The 20,132-nt window shown below is 37.3% G+C and overlaps 1 protein-coding gene across 1 annotated transcript in view; it reads left to right on the top strand.

The window, feature by feature from the left end:
* Window positions 1-445: 445 nt before the first annotated feature.
* INO80 (INO80 complex subunit) overlaps window positions 446-20,132 on the top strand; it is a 66,901-nt gene continuing 47,214 nt past the window's right edge. The window contains exons 1-13 of the mRNA XM_009277539.2: window positions 446-468; window positions 7,655-7,840; window positions 8,720-8,886; window positions 8,983-9,050; window positions 10,500-10,661; window positions 12,500-12,620; window positions 13,905-14,119; window positions 15,168-15,221; window positions 16,815-17,018; window positions 18,305-18,500; window positions 18,697-18,764; window positions 19,092-19,301; window positions 19,883-19,963. Coding sequence (XP_009275814.1) covers window positions 7,698-7,840; window positions 8,720-8,886; window positions 8,983-9,050; window positions 10,500-10,661; window positions 12,500-12,620; window positions 13,905-14,119; window positions 15,168-15,221; window positions 16,815-17,018; window positions 18,305-18,500; window positions 18,697-18,764; window positions 19,092-19,301; window positions 19,883-19,963 — 1,689 coding nt within the window. The 5' untranslated portion in view covers window positions 446-468; window positions 7,655-7,697. The remainder of the gene's footprint in view (window positions 469-7,654; window positions 7,841-8,719; window positions 8,887-8,982; window positions 9,051-10,499; window positions 10,662-12,499; window positions 12,621-13,904; window positions 14,120-15,167; window positions 15,222-16,814; window positions 17,019-18,304; window positions 18,501-18,696; window positions 18,765-19,091; window positions 19,302-19,882; window positions 19,964-20,132) is intronic.

Here is a 20,132-nt window from a genome sequence, read left to right as displayed (position 1 = left end):
GAGGCAGGTCCCGCCGGCTCCCCTCGGGGGGCCGGGTGCGGAGATGTCAGAGCGGGGACTTCGGCCTGTAACTGCCCCCGGCTGCTGAGGGAAGGGCGGCCCTGTGTGCCTACCGTCCGCGTGATGCAACGCTGCTGTGAAAACTCGGAGACTTCTCCTCTTCTGCCCGGCAGTGCCTGGCTTTGTGAAGGCCTGGGCCTGTAACGAGCTCTGTCCGAATAGCGACCGGCAGCTGTGGGAAGGTGTCGCGTGCCAAACTGGCGTCGTTGACGAAAAGCGTACATAAAACATAGTTTAATGCTATGTTTGCACCGGTGAAGACATACACTGGAAAATGCCTCTTTATAGCTGTGGTATAAAGTCTAATCCTGTTTCGCTGCAAACACATAGCCTAATACAATTCCTGCTGTGATCAGTATTATTTAGCATTATACCTTTTTTTTGTTACCCCGTTGCTGATCTTGTTTGGTAAGTTTCCCTCTCAGCAGTGTGGTAGATGCTAATAATCAATTCCTTTAGATTATTTTCTTCGTTGCGTGAAGAAAATGGTGCAAGTCAAGTTCCTTTTTTATAGTGAAATGTCTTTATGTGCATTATTAGAATTTTAGCTTTCTCTCATATGAACAAATCTACTGTATGGATTTGTACAGCACATCTGATATGCCTGTATGTGACCAACAGTCACCTTTTTTTAATTTACATGAATCAGAAATTATGTATTTGTGTTGTCATTCCTTTAATGTGTGCGTATAAGAGTATGTTGTAACATCCAGAGGTTGGTAAGATACTGAAGGAAAAGTACAAGAAATAGGACTGTAGCTTGAACCTTTTCCCAATGTTTAAGGATATTCCCTGTAATTCACTTCTAGTCCATCTCTCACACGTATATTGTTAAAGTTGCTTAAAATACTGCCTTGCATTTCTTGACTGTCAAAACGAGCAAGTTTTGTTCCATTTGGGTGTAACGTAATAAGCTGTAAATTCTGTAATAAGCATGCTATTTGACAAACTAAATTACATGCTAGGGATTGTTTTAGATGGCAAGAAGAAAATGGTCCTCTTAGAGCTTTCTTGGACATAGCTCCCTTTTCGTGGTCTAGGGTGGAGGGAGTAAAAACCAAACAAAACTGAAAACATCCATGCAGTTTGTATTTTGTGTACACAGAGGAGTGAAGCAATGACAATGTGTGAGGGTAACAGTTGGTGGTGTTATGTAGTGCAGAGAGTATGGATGCATCGTCAGAGGTCTCCATAAATACTGTTAACTGCCCTTTTGGGACAAGACTTATTCTAATTGAACAATTAAATAGTTAGGTTTGTTTTTCTCTGGTAATTTTTCTGCTAGTTTAAACATGGAAGCAGAGCTGTGACATGCCAACTTTAGTGTTCGGTATATTTTAAGATACTCTGTCATTCACTTATGTCTAGCTTCTGCTAATTTTTTTGTAGAGCTCTATAGCGTGCTTTTTTTTCTTTTAATAATAAATTAGGCCCTATCTGTGACTGTTATTGTGGCAATTAGAAAATTCAGAGCCTGTGCCCCACTGGCTCTTCTCTGTATTTAAAAGCAATTAAAAGGTGGAACAGATCAGTGAAATGCTGTCTCATTCCTTGGAGAACAATATAAAACCTTACCACAAAAGCAAAACAGCGAAGTACCATACCATATATAGGACAGTATCTAGTTTTTACTAGATTTCATTACTCAGAAAAGCAATTAAAATGGCTTCTTTTTAATTTCAGACTGAAATGTTGTGAACTCACACTTCAGTTGTATGTGCGTGTCTTTTGTTCATTCCACTTGACTTAAGTGGAGACTGAAGGCTTTAGGTTTGTGTGAAATATCCTCCTATCTGCTTTTTTTTAAAGCAATAATCTCTTGTGTATCAAAGTTATATTTAAGACGCTGCCATAAAAAAGACTAGATGGGGGATTATGTTTTGCTTTAAGACCTGGCATAAAGTGTACTCTGGACAATGGTTGTTGGTGTAACTATACATTTATCAAAGCAAGCTAAAATGTGAGAGGGGAAAGAAGAGTGTAATTCTCCTCCAAGCAAAATACCTCTTCAAGCTTTTTTATGCCACCACAATTGTCCGTATTAGAGATTATATGCTTATAAAGAAATCTGACAAAAATATACCTAACTGATATTACTGTACTAATGAAAGTTTTCCATATAGATCTTGCCTTGGTCTTCTGTGTGGATATGTATGTTTGTGTCAGGGGTTATTTGGGAGATGTTACTACAGGAAATTCTTACAGTATTCTGCTATTCAGATAGGAGTTATATGTCTCAATTGTAAATTTCTTCAAGAAAGAAAAGTATCTTAGGTGTTTGTATCAGTTTGGAAAATCTCTCTTAATAAGTTGGTGTCAAAATGCAAAGCACGAAAAGACCATGTTGTGGAAAAAAAACCAGAAAACTGCTACAATTGTGAGGGAACTAAAATAGCATAGCAGGTTGTATTCTCGCTCCCAGTTTTTAATCCTGCTTTATGGCTAAAATTTTCAATGCTGTAAATAGGGATATGAGGAATACGTACTTTCCATGTGTAAATTGGGATTTCAGGTTTTTGTCCACTTGAATGTTTTGTCAGTGTGCTTACACCGGTTGGACGGAGGAGAGGTAAGAAACTCTGCTTTTCTGGGCTGAAATACTTGAACAAATAAGCATGCTCACCTGCCGGCTGGTAACATTTCATATATACATGCACTTAGTGTGTGGCAGGTGAGACCGTTTGAATTAGTTGTACCTCCCTGATTTGCCTTGTATTTGTCATAGGCTAAGAAGGGGTACTGTGGGTTAGCTGCTATACTTTATACCTCCATGGCAGCTTGTGTTTGTGTTATGTGCCCTCAACTAGGAGTGTAGTTGTTATCATTATTTAATGTTTGATGTTAGTGTTAGGCATAAAGAGAAGAAAAAGTAATCCTCTGGGCCTTACCTGAGGTGTACAGATGCCAGCAACTGAAGGAAAAAGAAAAACGAAACTCCTGGAGGAAGTACTGTTTCAAACAGCCATACAAAGCAAATCCTTTCTAGCTTGCAGCTAGGCACAAGTGCCAAACTGCGCGCTTGCCACTTACAGGGCTCCTGCTTTGAATTGATATCGGTAGCAAAAACTTGTAGGACTTCATTCAGAAATAGCCAGTGGATATCTGTTTAAACTGGGAGAATCTACCTAAAAGCTAAGCTGCTTCATGAGAGCAGTGTTTTTGCTGTTTGGTTGGTGCGGGTTGGTGGGTATAAAACTTAGAAATGTTGTTATAAAACATAACTCTGCTCTCCGAGGCCGTCCTTGGAGGATTCTTCTCCAGTGCTGGGTGTTTACTTACTGACTAGACATTGTAATGGGCAGACTTGTGAGACTTGAGAAAAACAGAGTGAAGAAACCCAACACCTACATTAACATTGAAATAAGCAATGTGATTTAAAACAGGATAACGAAGGCTTCTTCAGAACTGAACTTAGATCTTTAAAAAAATATATATGATTATGAAGGTTATTTGTATGAAGTTAATACATATATATAAAACTAAATTCAGATCCTGCTGGTGGTATTTTACTTGTGCCTTTAATAATTCAGAGGTCCACATGATACAATTAAATGGTTTCAGTGTGAGCTTCTGATTAAGTAAGAATGTTAGAGGATTCAAAGTGCCAGCCAGGCAGTGCAGCAGCTGTTTATTTCCAAATGCCAATTTTCTAAACTTTTATAAGTCTAAGGGAGATAGCAAATAACTACTGAATTTGATACTGAAACTTAACGTACAATTGGTGTATATCAGTAAGAAAGTTGTGATGCCAGAAGGATTACTCTGCAGCATCCAGTCATTTTACCACCTGTAACACGAGTATTTACCTAGATATTACCATCAGTAATGAAAACATTTTGAAAATCTGTATTTCTGCAATCTTCCTTAATCTGAGTAGGCAAAGGATAGATTTGTTTCAAAAATGGCAAGGAAAAGTGGAATGAGTGTCATCACCATGTAAATCCACTGAAGGAATGTCTTGGTGATGCCCTGAACACTGTTACCTGCAGTAGTGGATCAGGTGGTTGGGTGCTTCTCACTTGTTTGTTCCCATCTTCTCTCGCTTCAGTGTTCAAGCAGTTTTTGCCATTCGAAATCTTTGTTTCTTAAAACCTCGAGTGGGAACAAAAGAACAGAGAATAAAGAAGATTCTGTCAATTAGTTTCCTGTATTATTACTTCGATCAGCAGAGAAGCACTGTGGGACTGTTAGCATATAAATAAATGAAAGGCTGAATTCAATGACTGAGCTATTCTCTATTCAATATGCCTGTGTAACACTTACTAAATTTGTTTTGGGCATTGTTAATACATTTAAGAATATTGTTTAGCTCTCCTCTTGTTTATTTGTTTATTGGGTGGGCGGGATACAGTGGAGTAACTGTTTTGAGGACAAGAGTAATTAACTTTGTATGTACAGGAGCCTCTTGGGACAGTTAAAATAGGAAGACAAGCAAAAGCATGTCTCTTTCTATGTGTGAAATGCAGAGTACTTACACTATGTCAGCACAAGGAGGACTTTATTAAATGTGGAAATGTAAGGTTTCCTGAGCTGGGAAGTAATATTTAAGAACATAGGTATCTGAAAAAAGTATGGATGAGACAGGTACTTAGCATGTACACATAGTGTACACAACAAGGGGATTTAATGTGTTAAAATATGGAATGAAACGTACTCTTAGCACTTACTGCAGTCATTGCAGACAGAGGGTATTACCGCTTGCTTTTGTATTTTCCTGGGAACTGTGCAGTAGGAATGAGCCACTCCTGAGAAAATATCTTAGTTTTCTAATTACTAAACACATCTGACAGCATCTTCTTTTCATAGGGTCATTTATATCTCGCAAGTAAAGAAATAGTCTTCTGCTGGATTATCTCCTAAACTGTATGAGCATGGAGCCAGATGAGCACCATTGCCTGGGTGGGGGAGAGGCACTGATCCAGTCTGGTGGATCCACATAGACCAGCACTTAGGCAAGTGCATCTGGGCAGCTAGAAAAGCATCTAGTTACTCATGTTAGATCAGGAATATGATTGTGTTTGTTTTGCATCTGGCCTGTTTGCTGTCCTGCAATTAAAAACTCGACCTCAAATCTATCTTAATTCTTTCCCTTTATTTTGCTGTTAAGCTTGTATAGTTTTGTGAGGGCAAGGCTCGTTGGGGTGCAAAAGAGCACATTTGGTTTGTTAGTTTCCTCGGAGGCGATGAATCCAAACGAAGTCCTGTGTGCTTTATGCCCCTTGGGACACGTTTCTTTCCCGCAGCGCCTCGAGGGCAGGCAATGCTACCAAATGTTGAGTTTTGGGAAGGAGGTTTTCTGCAAAGAGCAGACAGGTGAAAGATGCCTTGTGGTTCTGAGCAAAATCATTAAACAATGGTTGCACATGACATTTTGGCTGGGAAAGTAAAATAATACCATGTTCACATAACACATGCTGTTGTTGACGGATACATTTTGAAATGGAGTGATAGAAGGGATCGCCATACTTTTTCTGGTATGATACTAGGGATTAAATCTTGCTCCTATAATATATATCATTTTAATCGGTGATCTGAAAGAAAACCACTTTCACCTTCTTGACGTCCTTTTCTACCTCCTCCTGAATGATTCTTCCATCAGAGACACAAGTTTCATGTTTCCTCTTGTTTTCTAACTTCTTTACTTTCTTCATGGTCCTGTGTCTTGGAAGACAGTTTTTGATTTTAGGGTGGTTTTTTTTTCAGATGGCTGTTAAGCAATGTGATGTACGTAGATGAAAGTTTCTTGGAAAACATGAATCTTAATACCCTTATCATAGGGAAAGCTTTCAGGTGCTTTATTCTGTCTGTTAACCTCTGCTGGAAATGGGTATTTGGTAACAGAGGTCAATCATTCCATTGCTATCAAGTGTACGAAGATCTAGCATATATAAAGCTGAACCTAGATAGCTTCAGTCTAAAAATAATTTTTAAATGAGGGCTGTTTTCCTGTCTCACTATTTCTGGCACGCTGTTGTTTATTCTGTATGGGTAAAGATGTTAACTGAAGGCTAGGTGTTTATTAAGAAATAATAAAATTTGCCTTTGTTCAACAACAGCCATTAGTCTCAAGGTGGTAATCTCTTATCATAGTTTTTTATAACTTTAGAAGTTCTGAATCCGTTCTGTAATTTTTGAGGATAAAAGACTTGGAAAAAGTTAGATGCTGGTTTTCAGACTGTATACGTGAGGAGAGAATAAGTTGAAGACCAGATACTTAATCTGTGTTTTCATTTATATAATTTAAAACAATTTCGTCATTAACAATTTAATGATTGAATAAATATGAAGTGTTTTGCAGTAAGTTAATGTGAAGTTTGCTTCTGGTTTTGTAGTATTTTTAAGAAGTGATAGAAATGAGAAGAATCCTTCAGAAGAACAATTAATCTAAGTCTTTCAAAAGCTGACTGGTTTTATTTTTGTCCTCCACCAGAAGCAAAAGCTTAAGGCATTTATTTGTTAGTAAATATTATCATATTTAGGGTATTGACAGCACTTTCGTTTGTACAGTAACAACTGTGACTTTGGAAATAATTTAAAATTATCTTTCTCACTGTTATAACAATGATGGCATCTTTTGTAATCGAAGAAAAATAAAATTCCAGTTGAGGGAGCTATTACTGTAACAGTTGTTATGATGTCTTTTGTGGTTGAAGGAAAATAACCCTGCCGTTGACAATTGACAAAGCAATAAAATGTTTTGATAGTTTTATTTTTAAAGTATGCATTATGCAAATATTGCTTTTTAAGAATCTAAAATCGTGAGAACAACTAAAAAATGAAAATCAGGCAGGCTGTTTTTACTAGTTGAAAAAACATGAAGCTAGACTGTTCTAAATTTGTAAATATAAAAAGTATGTAATAAATTGCTGATTATGTGTTACTTTTTCTTTAATAAAGATAACAGTTGAATTTTAGAACGGAAGTTCTTTTGGTCAAGTGTTTGTAGCTTGTTTGTCAACAGGTGACAGCTATGTTCTGAGTGCTGTAAGAGTAGCATTGCTTTAAAGTAAAGGAAAAGTCTTACAAGTATTCTGTAGACTACAGCTGTGAACTGAATGGTAAAAACAATAGAAGAACAATATTTTCAGTAGTTCTTCCTTTTTGGAGTAAGTTTATATCTATGATTCAACTTCAGAATAATAATTTAATTGCTTTCATTCAACTTTCATGATAAACGACTGCCCTCTGTTCAGAGTTAAACATGTTATCTTTAATAGTGGTGAACGTTTACTTTAGATGTTCAAGGACTGGCTTCATTGTACTTTGCATTTCTATGTCACCACTTGGATTATCATACTAGGTCAGTGCAATTCTCACTCCTATTAAATGGCATCATGAAGTCATAAAACAGAAAACTAAGAATCTAGTTTTTGGCTATGGTAATATTGTGGTAGAAAGTTTAGTGGGAATTTCTGTTTGTTTGTTTGGTTAATATACCTATTAACTGCAACCTAAGCTTTTTGCCCAGAACTACCTTGGTTATGTGTTCTGCGAAATACTAGCATTTGGTGTAGCGTGCAGTAGATTTGCCTGCTCACAGAGTTCGTGCCTTTCAGACGTGGTGGTGACGATGACTGTTCTTTCTTCTTAACAGCTGTGTGTTCAGAGGCACCTGTGCATGAGGAGAAGTTTGTTCTATGGCCTCAGAGCTGGGTGCCAGGGAGGATGGCAGCTGCTCAGAGCTGGCAAAACCCCTTTATCTGCAATATCTGGAGAAAGCTCTGCAACTGGATCAGTTTTTACGACAGACGTCTGCCATCTTTAATAGGAGTATATCCAGGTACCAAAACCTTTTCCATTTTCCTTGGGAATACCAAGGAAAGGCAAGCATTTTTGTTATATTGTTCCCAGGCAACACCATATTAAGGGTTTAGTGGTGACTTGTTCATTATAAACTGTTCTCCTTTAAAGATTTTGCACTGTGCTTCTCTTAGCTCACACCGATAATTCAGTGTGTCACCAGCCCACGTACAAATTAGCATGGTGTTTTAAAGCTCTTTTTTATCACTGAGTGGCCAAAACTTTCTTGGTCTGCAAAAAGCAGGATGAAAAAGCACTAAGTTGATTTTTCAGGGAGATGGCCTGTAGCCGTAAATGAAATGTAAAGACCGTTGTCAGATGCAGAATTTATATGCAAGTTGTAGCGATGAGAAGTGAGTCATCAAGGTATGTTTCTGTCCCAAAACAATTTACGTTTAATTTCATCAGCGTTTTGGAATTGTAGAGTTACAGAACTGCTAACTGTGTGGGTAATAGATAACAGGTATATTTACAAGCATGTAGTAAGAGCCACACAAGGAGTAGAAAAAGTATAGCTTTATATTTCGCACATGTGCAGTAGTGCTGAGGAGGACAATATTGTGCTTTGGTTTGATTTGATACTAGTTTCTTGCTTAGTTTATGCTTCTCAAATTAGATACCTAGTTAAAGACTGAAGGTGCAGGTTGATAGCATAGCCAGGCTGGTCTGATGATTAACTACTGCTGAGGGGTTAACGGGAAATTATTAACAGCAATATTCCTAATGTGTAAAATTATATCTGAAGCTGTCTCAATTCTCAAACCTTTAGACAAATGGCCACATGTAAGAAAGTTGTATGGGTATCTCCTCTTTTGAATATTTTCCTTTCATTGTCACCATATTACGTATCTTCTTGCAGCGATGAAAGTGAAGATGGATTGGATGACAATCCTTTGCTGCCTCAGTCTGGGGATCCCCTGATGCAAGTTAAGGAAGACCCTCCAAACTCTTTGCTTGGGGAGTCTTCTGGAGCAGGGAATTCCGGGATGCTGAACACACATTCCCTGAATGGAGTACTGCAGCCAGGTAGGCATGCACTAGGTCGAATCTCTCCTTTCTTTAGGATAAGCTGGGAAAAGCATCATTTCTTAAGAAGTTTTTTTAAATTTTTTCACTCAACAGAACCAAAGTCTGAAAAAGGAAGCTTGTATAATTTTTCCAAACTGAAGAAAAGCAGAAAGTGGCTGAAGGTAAGAATACTGGAAAAAAATGCAGCTATTATGAAATCTGTGAGTAGAGTTCCAGTCAACATCCTGTAGACAGCAGTGAGTGATTCCATCTTGTCATCCAACGTAGATCATGGTGTAGAAACATGTAAGCAAGCAAACTGCAACAAGGAAATAAGTTGAGCACTGGTCAGAACATTATCACAAATTATCACAAATACAGTTTCCAAATACAGTAAGTTTACATAAGTTTGTTCTCATCTCAGTAGTCCATTTAATTTTACTTTACGTGTACTACTGAGAGCTCAGAAAGCTGGGCTAATGTGTTTTAAGAGCTGCCCTAAATCGTGTGATGCAGTTTAATTGATGCAAAATCTCACAGGCATAAGGTGATACAGAGATGTGGTAATATTTTGTGTTGCTGAAAAGAGGGCTCAAAATGAATTCTTTAGTCTTGTTCTATATTGGCTTGTTTGCCGCACTTTTTTTTTTTTGAGGTAACTGGAGCTAGTGTCCCTTGCTAAGAAGAAAGGAATGGGGTTTTTTGGGTGTTTTTGTTTGGGGTTTTTTTATATTAAGAAAAAACACTTACCAAACCAAAAAATCCATTCTACAGAGGCTTCTTGTCTTGGAAATGGAAAGAAAGAAGAGTATGTGGCAGTTGATATATTGTATTAGACTTCGGGTAGAACAAAATAGAATTATAGTCTCTGTAGATTTGAGGCTTTCATTTTCATCATGTAGCAAAATAGACAGTAGGCATTTCAATTTTGGTGAGCAGCAGCATTTTAGTTAAATTTCACAGTGAGTGTAATTTTAGTACACTGTCCAAATTAAAATGAGCTATTATGAAATATATTAAATGGACATTTGGGACTTGGCTGAAAATTTGTTTCTAAGATGAACTCAGTACAAGGTCCAAATGAGGATGGAAGGAGAGAGTGGAATGGTCACTTTATGCCATCTTTGCATTTTCATTGTACTGTAGCCTTCTCTAGTTAGCAAAAACAGGTTGCCAAGAGGTCAGACAAGAGCCAAACCTGCTGCAACTGATGCAGGCGGAAGTGGTAGAATAGCAGGACAAACTACAAATGGGGTAGGAAAGTACCTGCAACCATACATCACAAAATGCCCCTACTGGTATGCTGGATTTTCTCACTGCTGCTTTTCTGAGACCACAAACAGACAAAGTGGATTCTAAAATGACTTAACCATCACTAAACTAACAGAAAACTACCTCCCCCCAAATCAGAAAATGTGTATTGGATTCACTGCTACACAGTACTGTACCTCAGAAAACTATTTTCCATTTGAAGTGTTTTCAGATGGAAGACACTTTGTAAATGCCAAGTATTGTTGTGGGCCAGACCCGCAGCCCTTTATTAGGTAAAGGCTCAAGAGTGCTTTGCATAAATAAACAATTCAGCGTAGGGACTTGTGATTGTTAAATTCGTTTCCATTTATTCTTGTTAGAGTATCCTTCTGAGTGATGACTCCAGTGACACAGATTCACCAAGTGATGAGGACGGAGAGGAGGAAGAAGAATTTTCTCTTTCAAGGGAGGAACTTCACAATATGCTGCGATTACACAAATACAAGAAACTGCATCAAAGTAAATACAGCAAAGACAAAGAGGTAAAAATCCAGAATTTTAAAGTTTGCTTGATTTTTATTCTTTCCTGTAACTGCGTTATTTTAACTGCTCTTACATTTTTATCAAAAAACATAATATTTTGTGGACTGGAAAATATCCTGTTGTTTGGTAGACAGAACAATCTAGCATCAGTTTCAGACAAGGGTTATTTAATTAATTACATACAGACTGAAAAGCTGCTGATGCCTTATGCTGAGAATCTGTCAATAATTTATGTAGCTAGTACTGGCACATGTGTTATATGTAGCTTCCACAACGCTCTGTCCTAGTCACTAGAGCAAATATAGGGTGCTAGAATGCAAGATTTTGATAGCATATATGAAGACTGAGGTGCTGTGGGCTAAATTCTAATACAGGTAGTAGCTGCTGTTCAGGAGTAAAATTGTATATTTAAACCTAAAGCAGTATACTTGCATCATCATTGAGGTGATGAGTAGTAAGGCAATGTTTACCTTCTTGAAAGGGAGTTTCTAGTTTTCGTCCTTACTGTTTTCTGTCATTCTTTGGGGTTTTACTTGACTTTCTTTTTTCCTTTCTTACTTTTCTTTTTTATTTTGGATTTTCTTCTCTCATTCTCTTTTTTTCCCTTCCTATAAGAAAATAGTTGCCACATTTCTACATTTTTCTTAATATTAGGCCAACTTTTTTGACTGCTTTGATTCTGATAATATATTTCTTCAAATTATAAGGGCTTTTGCAGAAATTATTTTCATTGCTGTTTTGAATCGCACCAGAAAGGAGTCTCAGATGAAGGAAGTCATCCTATTCTGCTCTCAGAGGATGTGTCTGAAATTAAAATCTGTCTTCTTGTTTCATATTCTTTTGAAATTTCTCCAGAAGAGCAAAGAAATATTTTCCCACCCAGGTCTTTGCTTCTGTCCACTTCTTTCCTTTGTTTACTTGTTAAGTTCTAAACCAACATTGTGTTAGCTTCTTGAAATATTACATAACTACGCAAATATTCATACACCCAATTTTTACACAGGTCATAACTTCTGTTAAATTTTACGCAAATCTTTATTTCCAGACTAGTAAGAAATAATATCCGGTAGAAATAACCACGGTATTATCAGATCACCAGTACACAGTTATGAGGGGGGCAAACACATCTGTCCAAAAAAGTTTGTTTATGCTGATGTTCTCACCTTTCAAAAATCTTTTATTAGCTTAATAGCATGCCTAGGTTTTAAATAGTTAATTTCTCACCTGTACTGTCTAATTTGCCTGTTTATACGTAACCTGTGTATAGTTCTTTAATATTTTAATTGAATAATGCTTGGAATATACTGACTTTTTTGATAATTTGGGGAAAAAATGCTGAGGCAGCTATATTTTTACTTGACAGTCTGAATGTTCAAGTTGTTTGTCTGCGTGGAAATCTTTTAAATGCCTTTTATCTAAACCCATCCTTTTACATCCTTTGGAATGATAAACTAGAACACATATGTAATTTGGGAATGCAGGCAAAACAAATAGGAGGTCCATGACTGGACCATTTCATGTAATGTGCTGTCTTGCTGGGCAGCACCTGTATGGAAAAGATAGAGCAGTATGTTTTGAAAGTGTAAGCTTCACTGCCCGCTCTTCCCATCTTACTTAACTGGGTGGGCTTGGCTCCCTGTGTAGAACTTGGAGGCCACCTCTGGGAGCAGTGGTTTCACTTTGGACACTGTATGATCCTTGATAACAATGCTAAATATGGAGAAGTGCATGTTTTCCGATCTCTTATTTATGATCAAGATCTGAACTTGTTTACTTGCCATCTCTGTTATCTGCTATATCTGTTTTCCATTACTGTGCTCATTTACATCCACTTCAGTTGCAGCAATATCAGTACTACAGTGCAGGACTGCTGTCTACACATGATCCTTACTACGAGCAGCAGCGCCACCTGTTAGGGCCCAAGAAAAAGAAGTTTAAAGAAGAGAAAAAATTAAAAGGTAAAGTCACTAACCTTGTGTTTTTAAATGGCTGCTGTGATTAAACGTCTTTCTTATGTTATTTCCTTTGAATAAACATAAATATTCAAAACTTTTGGGTTTTGCATGGAAATATCCAGTTCTGTCAAAGAAAAAAATCTTCAGAAAATACTGTGCTTTATCTTCTGGCTTCTAGAAAGCTAGGGTGAAAACAAGGAATGTGAATTGAGGGTTCATGGCTTTAGATTTTCTTTGTGGACCTCTGAATCTAGAATGAAAGAGTTATGCAGTAAGCACCTTACAGCTTTATTCATTGCTTCGGAATCCATAAATACCATTGTGTATCATGGTCCATTTACTCAGAGTTTTTTGAAAACATGATAGTTCCTTGAAAAATGTAAGAACTTAGCCAGTACTTGATGCAGTTATTCCTGAATATGTAATTCTTAGTGAACAAGTAATGATAGGGAGTGAGAGTTTTCTGAAAATTAGAGGGAACTCAGAATTGATGTCCGATGTGAGTTAAAATAGAATTACTTCTGTAACCTCTCAGCTGGAGTTTCTCAGATGCACGTTTGCCAGGAAGTACAGTTTCCTTTCTTGATTGAGCTGGCAGCAGCTGTAAATCTGTAAGGAAGCAGGAAGAGAAGGCTATGAACTGTCAGCGTAAGGTGAATTCTCTCTAGTGCAAGTCCTTAAGTTTGAGCTGTGTTTTAAGGGGGCTATTTTGGGCTTCCTTCCTTCCTATCTTTCTGCAAATTCCTTTAACAGTGTATTTTTTTTCCTCCACTAATCTTGCAGCATCCATGATTTTGCATTCTCACAAAGAATATTTTTAATATCTGATACCACTATCAGTTTCCTCTGAAAGCTGGTATCTGTAATACATGATAACATGCCAGTCTCTTTCAACTGCTGAAGTTTGGTTTGAGACTTACCCTACCAAATGCTAATGTTGTTACCTTTAAGTGTCTTACCTTTACATGTCTTTAAGTAGAATTTTACCACAAAGCAAGAAATGTTGCACCAGGTCCCAGACATTTTAACTCCTAAGGCATGGGTGGAAAAATTGCATTTCACCACTCTATTTATTAAACAGGAAAATCTTTCCATTATAAAGTGATGAGGAAATACCTAATCTGATAAATAGATGGTGCCAGAATTGGCAAACATGGATAAGTTTGGCTTTTTTGTTGGTTCCACACATAAATTGACTAGGATAGTTTACTCGGGAAAGATACCTGACTAAATGTGTCCCAAAAATAGAGAAAGAAATTGAATTTTATGATTATTGTTGTCATGCAGGCAAGTTGAAAAAAGTAAAGAAAAAGAGGAGACGGGATGAAGAACTCTCTTCAGAGGAGTCACCACGACGCCACCATCACCAGACCAAAGTTTTTGCCAAGTTTTCTCATGATACACCACCACCTGGGTCCAAGAAAAAGCATTTGACTATTGAGCAACTTAATGCACGTCGGCGGAAAGTGTGGCTTAGCATTGTTAAAAAGGAGTTGCCAAAGGTGAGCTTGGCTAATGGCGCTAGATCAGTGATGATGGCAAGAAAGTGAAAAGAAAATTAACTTAGTGGGGAGTCAACACTTGGAAAAACAGAGTGAAGTAAGACCTGATTTTTCTGGTGGTCATTAATGACGAAACTGATACTCTGTAATCCGTAAGCAAAGTTGTAGTTCAAATTTCTTAGCACCAGTGATATCTAGGTGGATCGTGCGGTGCTTTGCCACTGCTTTCATTTGGCTATCCAGCCTTTTTCTATGAATAGTACAGTAAACTCTAGCAGGTACTCCTACTAATCTACAGGATACCAATGTAGAGCAAACCAATATCTAGGTTTTACATAAAGTTCAGGAAAGGAGTGTTTCAATCATTGTAGCATGTGTGGTTTTTGCAACTTAATTCAGAAACAGTCTTGGGAAAAGTATTTGTATTATTTACAGGACAAGCTTCAGGCGCATTTGAAATAGAAAGCTGGGTTCACTGTCACTAGTTTTCTGAGATGTGATCAGAGTAGACCTTACAGCCTGCTTTTTGGAGTTCACAGTTAACAGACTTTGAATTCTAGGAAGTAGAATATGAGTGATGGGTATAGCATCCTTTATGAACCTATAAGCCAGGCGAAGGATATGTGCAGTGTGATAGACCTTATTTTTTCAAAAGACTGATTTTGATCACGTGACGAACATAGGATCTACATTAATTCTCAACATCTTTGGGAAACAGTGGAAATTTTTGTTGTTTACTTCAGTGATAACAGTGGAATAGGAGAACCCTGCTTTGCAATGGTAGTAATTAAAGAAACAATCCTGAAAAAGGAGGTGTTTTACATGCTTCCTTCAGGAGCTGGAATACATTTATGTATGCCTTCAATCATTAAGGATGAAAAGCTGTTTCAGTCAAAATAAAAAATACTTACAGTACCTGTACCCAGTTATACAATAGTGTGCATGGCTGAGTTTGGCATGTATATCTGCTGAAGACTCGATAATGATCTTTTAAAATACTGTGAAGACATTACCCTTTAACTAATTTTAAGATGGTATTCTTTTATAGGCATACAAACAAAAAGCCTCAGCTCGCAACCTTTTCCTAACCAACAGCAAAAAGGTAAGTGTTGTTTAGCTTTATGCTGTTACTTGTACCAGATGTAATAACCAAACTGTAACCTCTTTATGTTTCTTCTGTTTCTTATAATACTGACTGTACTAGCAGGGCAGTATAGGAGAAAGCACTATATAGAAGTAATTTGTTATTTAGTATAAGACTTTTCATTTTTTAGATATGTCATTTTGGCGTGTTTCATAAGCAACAGATGAAACAAGCAACATGAATTTCTTTCATGAGATCTTTTTGGCTTTCATAAGATTTAGTTTGTACATTTTTAATTTATTGATCTTTGATACAATAAATTAATGACTTCAGTACACTTTGTTGGCTTTTGAACTGCCCATCTATCCACTAGCTAGAATTGGCTGGTTTAAGCATTCTTGTTTAAATCAAAGGGGCTCTTGGAATATTAGATGTGTTAATTTACATAAATATATATAGGATCTGAGCAGAAAATTGTTCTATTTTTAATCTTAAGTGATTGCAAAAGGAATTTATCTCCTCATCAGAGTCTTCTCTGAGAAGTGTCATTGTTTCTACCTAGAAGGCTTTACATTAGGAACACTCGGTAATGGCTTTCTGAGCATTTTTCCAAGTGTTACACTCAAGTGTCTGATTCATTTATACGGCTAATGAAAAGGTAATCAAGTATATGGCTGAGAATCATCAGAGACAAGATGATGTAGGAAATTTTCCATTCTGTATATACATTATCAAGAAAGGGAGCATTTTCTGTGTAAGGGATGCAGAAAACAGGACCTGCATGTATTTAAGAAATTTTGCTGTAGGTAGGTTCTCTCCTATGGTCTACCTTAGCTAGCAGAGAGTGGATTTCTTTGTGATGTCTGGGCAAATAGTCTGCGATTATTGTATTTGTAGGTATCAAAAACTGCGTTTTAGCAAGTGAGTGATGCAGCAGACTTAGAGGTTTTGAAATTCCACTTTTTTTTCCTTTGCTTTCATTTTGTTTGATCATTTGAAATCTGTGTTAGAATTGTTGATGTGCAAATTTTAGTGGAGGAAAAAAAACCTGTCACAAACATCAAACCCAGCAATTTTGACCGTTATGACAGTGGCATTAATTTATTTATACTAGAACGAAAAATTGTGTTGTATTATGCTTCTTCATTAGGTGGTAGGAAAATTGTAGGATACTCCCCCACTTTTCAGTGTATTAACATGTGAATGGGATTGTATTCCACCAATACTGCTATTGTAGCACCCTTATTAAAACAGTGAGAAAGCGTGGGCACCACAGAAAAGTGTCTAGAATAGGTGCGTCAGAGTTGCAGACAGGCCTTGAACTCTGGTCTCCTGAGTCCCTTTCAAGGACCTGCCCACCAGATCAATCCTTTAAGTACTGTGCCATGCTGAAACTGTCTTCAGGTTTTGTCTTCTCCATCATCTCAGGAGGTTTTTGGAAGTTCACGTTCTCTCATGCCATTTCAAAAGCATTACTGCTGAGTAAAGTATCACAGTTTTTCTCTTCTGAAGGATCAGACTTGGTTGTAATTAAATTTGATGGTTTTATTGCTGGCTTTCTTTAAAATCTGCCCATTTTACCACTGTTTCCAAAATGTTACTTCGCTCTAGCTTGCCCATCAGTGCATGAGGGAGGTACGTCGAGCTGCTATCCAGGCCCAGAAAAACTGTAAGGAAACTCTACCACGAGCGCGTCGTCTTACCAAGGAAATGCTTCTCTATTGGAAAAAGTACGAAAAGGTGGAAAAAGAACATCGTAAGCGAGCTGAGAAAGAGGCTCTGGAGCAACGCAAGCTGGATGAGGAGATGAGAGAGGTACAGCAAAAACACAGATTGCTGATAATTAATCTGTTGAGGAGACACAGAAGTGACCGGATAATTTGAGTTTCTAAATGCAGGCCATGAAATTCAGTTATTTGTTCTGTTTCAGTGGTATTCCACGTTATTTCTACTGCTATCTTAAAATTCTTTACATAATTATTCTAATGTTAGCTAGAGCTGATAAAAAAAGCCTTCAAACTGTGCAAATCCTGTACAAGTGAATGAAATGGAGGAAGGGATTTGACAAGCAGTGTGTCTCTCAGACATACATAACTCAGTAAGAGCCAGGCTTTTGTGATGGTTTGTACATCGTTCTGGGTCCAGAAGGCAAGCCACCTTTTCACTCACATTGAATTTTCTTTTTTTTTTCTCTTTTTTCCCCCTGCTGTAAACTGGTATCATAATTTATACATGGGGCACAGAATTTTTCTGTGATTGCTTTTTTTGTTGGCCAAGGGACAGCTTCCCGGACTCCCTTACAGAGTAATAGGGGTTGAATTTAAGAAAAAGCTTTCTTGCCAAAGCTCTCTAGTGGATTTATGGTTGTTACCTTACGTGTGTGGTGATGAGCTAAGATTGACTCTTTAGAATACCTTATGTTTAGTTTTATGCTCAAATTATGCTTTTATTTATTGCATTCCTCTCGTTCTTGCAAGTTCATAAGCATTTTGTGAAGGTTTCAGCTGACTTAGACTAATAGACAACTTCTAACTATAGCATTTTTTAACCAGAACCTAAGAATGAACAGAGTTTCTACAACGTCTTGCTGAACGCCGAACCATGATAATATCTCAACTGTATTACCTAGTGATACATTTCACATACTCTACCATAATTCTCTTTACTAGTAAATAACAGAATGTTGGAGTTAGGTTGTCATGAGAGGTTTTTTTAACTGTTCAGTTCTTTTACTGTAGACCACTAAAATCCTGTTTATTTTTGTCAATCTCTTAATTTTTCAGTGTGAACAAAACTTTTAAACTTTCTTTTCTTAGATTATGGTGTTCTTTGCCATGATTACTGAATTTAAAAGAACTTTTCATTTACAACAATTTATATTTTAATATAGGTGTTTATGGTGGTGGTCAGTGTTCTTATGTGCAACTAGTATTCTAGCATTTTGATGTCACAGTGATGTGCATAATATAATCTAGATAGATTGGTTGTTTATATATTATTAGATTAAATTTTTTTTCTTTACTTATATTTTAAACATTAAACCTTTGTCCTGGTTTTTTTTTTTTCCTTTCATCTGTTTTTTGTAAATGCTCTTCTCTTAGGCTAAGAGGCAGCAGCGAAAACTTAACTTCCTGATCACACAGACTGAATTATATGCCCATTTTATGAGTCGTAAACGAGATATTGGACATGATGGAATACAGGAGGAAATCCTACGCAAACTGGAAGACAGCTCTACCCAAAGGCAGATTGATATTGGTGGAGGAGTAGTGGTCAACATCACCCAAGAAGATTATGGTAAGCGATTCATCTACAATCCTTCCTGTGCACTCTCTTGAGATTTACTGTACTCTGCATGTTATCGTGCAAACTTATTATTTCAAGCACAAAGTCTTTCTATGTAAGAAGCACTGCTATAATTACTGGAATTTACCTGTGTGTTAATTTGGGTGGTTACTGCTGCTGAGCTCTAACACGAAGATGTTGTTTTCAGATAGTAACTATTACAAGGCCCAAGCTCTGAAGAATGCTGAGGATGCTTACCAGATTCATCAGGCCCGGGTATGTATTTTTTGGATGCATGAAGTAGAAGAGAAATCAGAGTAATTGGTAAAGGCCACAGAACAAGGATCTTTCATAGCAGCCAAGTCAAGTAGGTTTGTTTAATCCTGGGTGCCAGATTTGAATTTAATTCCATTGCCACTTTCTATGCTAAAACAGGTAGAAAACCAGAATATAAAGATTTGGGCTACAGGAACAGGCTTGTTTTCTGTTAGTTTCTGGCAGACATCTTATGACTTAATGTGAAGTGTAAAGCTTTTTAGTATACAGTTTCTTGATAAATTAATATGTTCATCATCTTATGCATACTTTCCTCTTCCTGTTTAGACCAGATCATTTGATGAAGATGCAAAGGAGAGTCGGGCAGCTGCTTTACGGGCTGCTAACAAGTCCGGTACTGGCTTTGGAGAGAGCTACAGTTTAGCAAACCCATCTATCCGGGCAGGAGAAGATATTCCACAGCCTACTATTTTCAATGGAAAACTGAAAGGTTACCAACTGAAAGGCATGAATTGGCTGGCCAACCTATATGAGCAGGTACCTTAGTACATCTTGCAATTTTTTAAAACTTCTAGGATTATTTAAGTCATTAGAGTAAACTTGGTCAAAAAAATGTAATGGTTTTAAAAGTAGACCACGTATACTAAATCTGTAATGTCTTTAGAAGAAAGGAAAATACTATGTAAGCCACCTATCAGTATTCTTGATTACTTAGGAAATACCAACTTTGAATGGACATTAGGTTCAAGATTCTTTATGTAGATGTTTATACAACTGTTTATCACTTAGATTATACACTGAGGAAACTTTTGCCGCTCGGAGCTGCGTACTGTTTCAGGCTTTGGTCAGCTGGTAAACTGCAGGCAGCCTGGTCCTTGTGTGCATACCCAGCTGGGAATGTGATCACAAAGAGCAGACAGGCTGAGGAAAAAAATCAGCCCGAGAAATGAATGAAAGTGCGGTTAAGAGAAATAATCTCTTAGTAGAAGATGTAAGAGACAATGAGGTGTTGCAGAGTTGTTACACTGGGGCTGCTCCCCCTAAGTTCAATGGCAACCGTTCTGCTAGTCCTGTAAGGATTAAAAAGGTGAAAGGTGTTCGTTTATGGATTTTTGCAGGGCATCAATGGAATCCTGGCAGATGAAATGGGTCTGGGTAAAACAGTACAAAGTATTGCTCTCCTTGCACATCTGGCTGAGGTAGGTAGAGATAGCTTATTCCTGGTCAGTATGCTTGATAGAAGATGCATGCTTTTTACACGTTTGAAATGAATTCTAGATTATAAAGCTTAAATGTCTTCAAAGGCATTTTAGCTATGGCATTTCCCTTTGTTTTAAAGCTACACCTTTGAAAGGGTGTGTGTATGTA

This window comes from Aptenodytes forsteri, unplaced genomic scaffold, assembly GCF_000699145.1.
Source record: "Aptenodytes forsteri isolate BGI_AS27 unplaced genomic scaffold, ASM69914v1 Scaffold146, whole genome shotgun sequence".
Lineage (NCBI taxonomy): Eukaryota > Metazoa > Chordata > Aves > Sphenisciformes > Spheniscidae > Aptenodytes > Aptenodytes forsteri.
The sequence above is the reverse complement of the archived record's forward strand: the minus strand, read 5'-3'. Positions and strand labels throughout refer to the sequence as shown.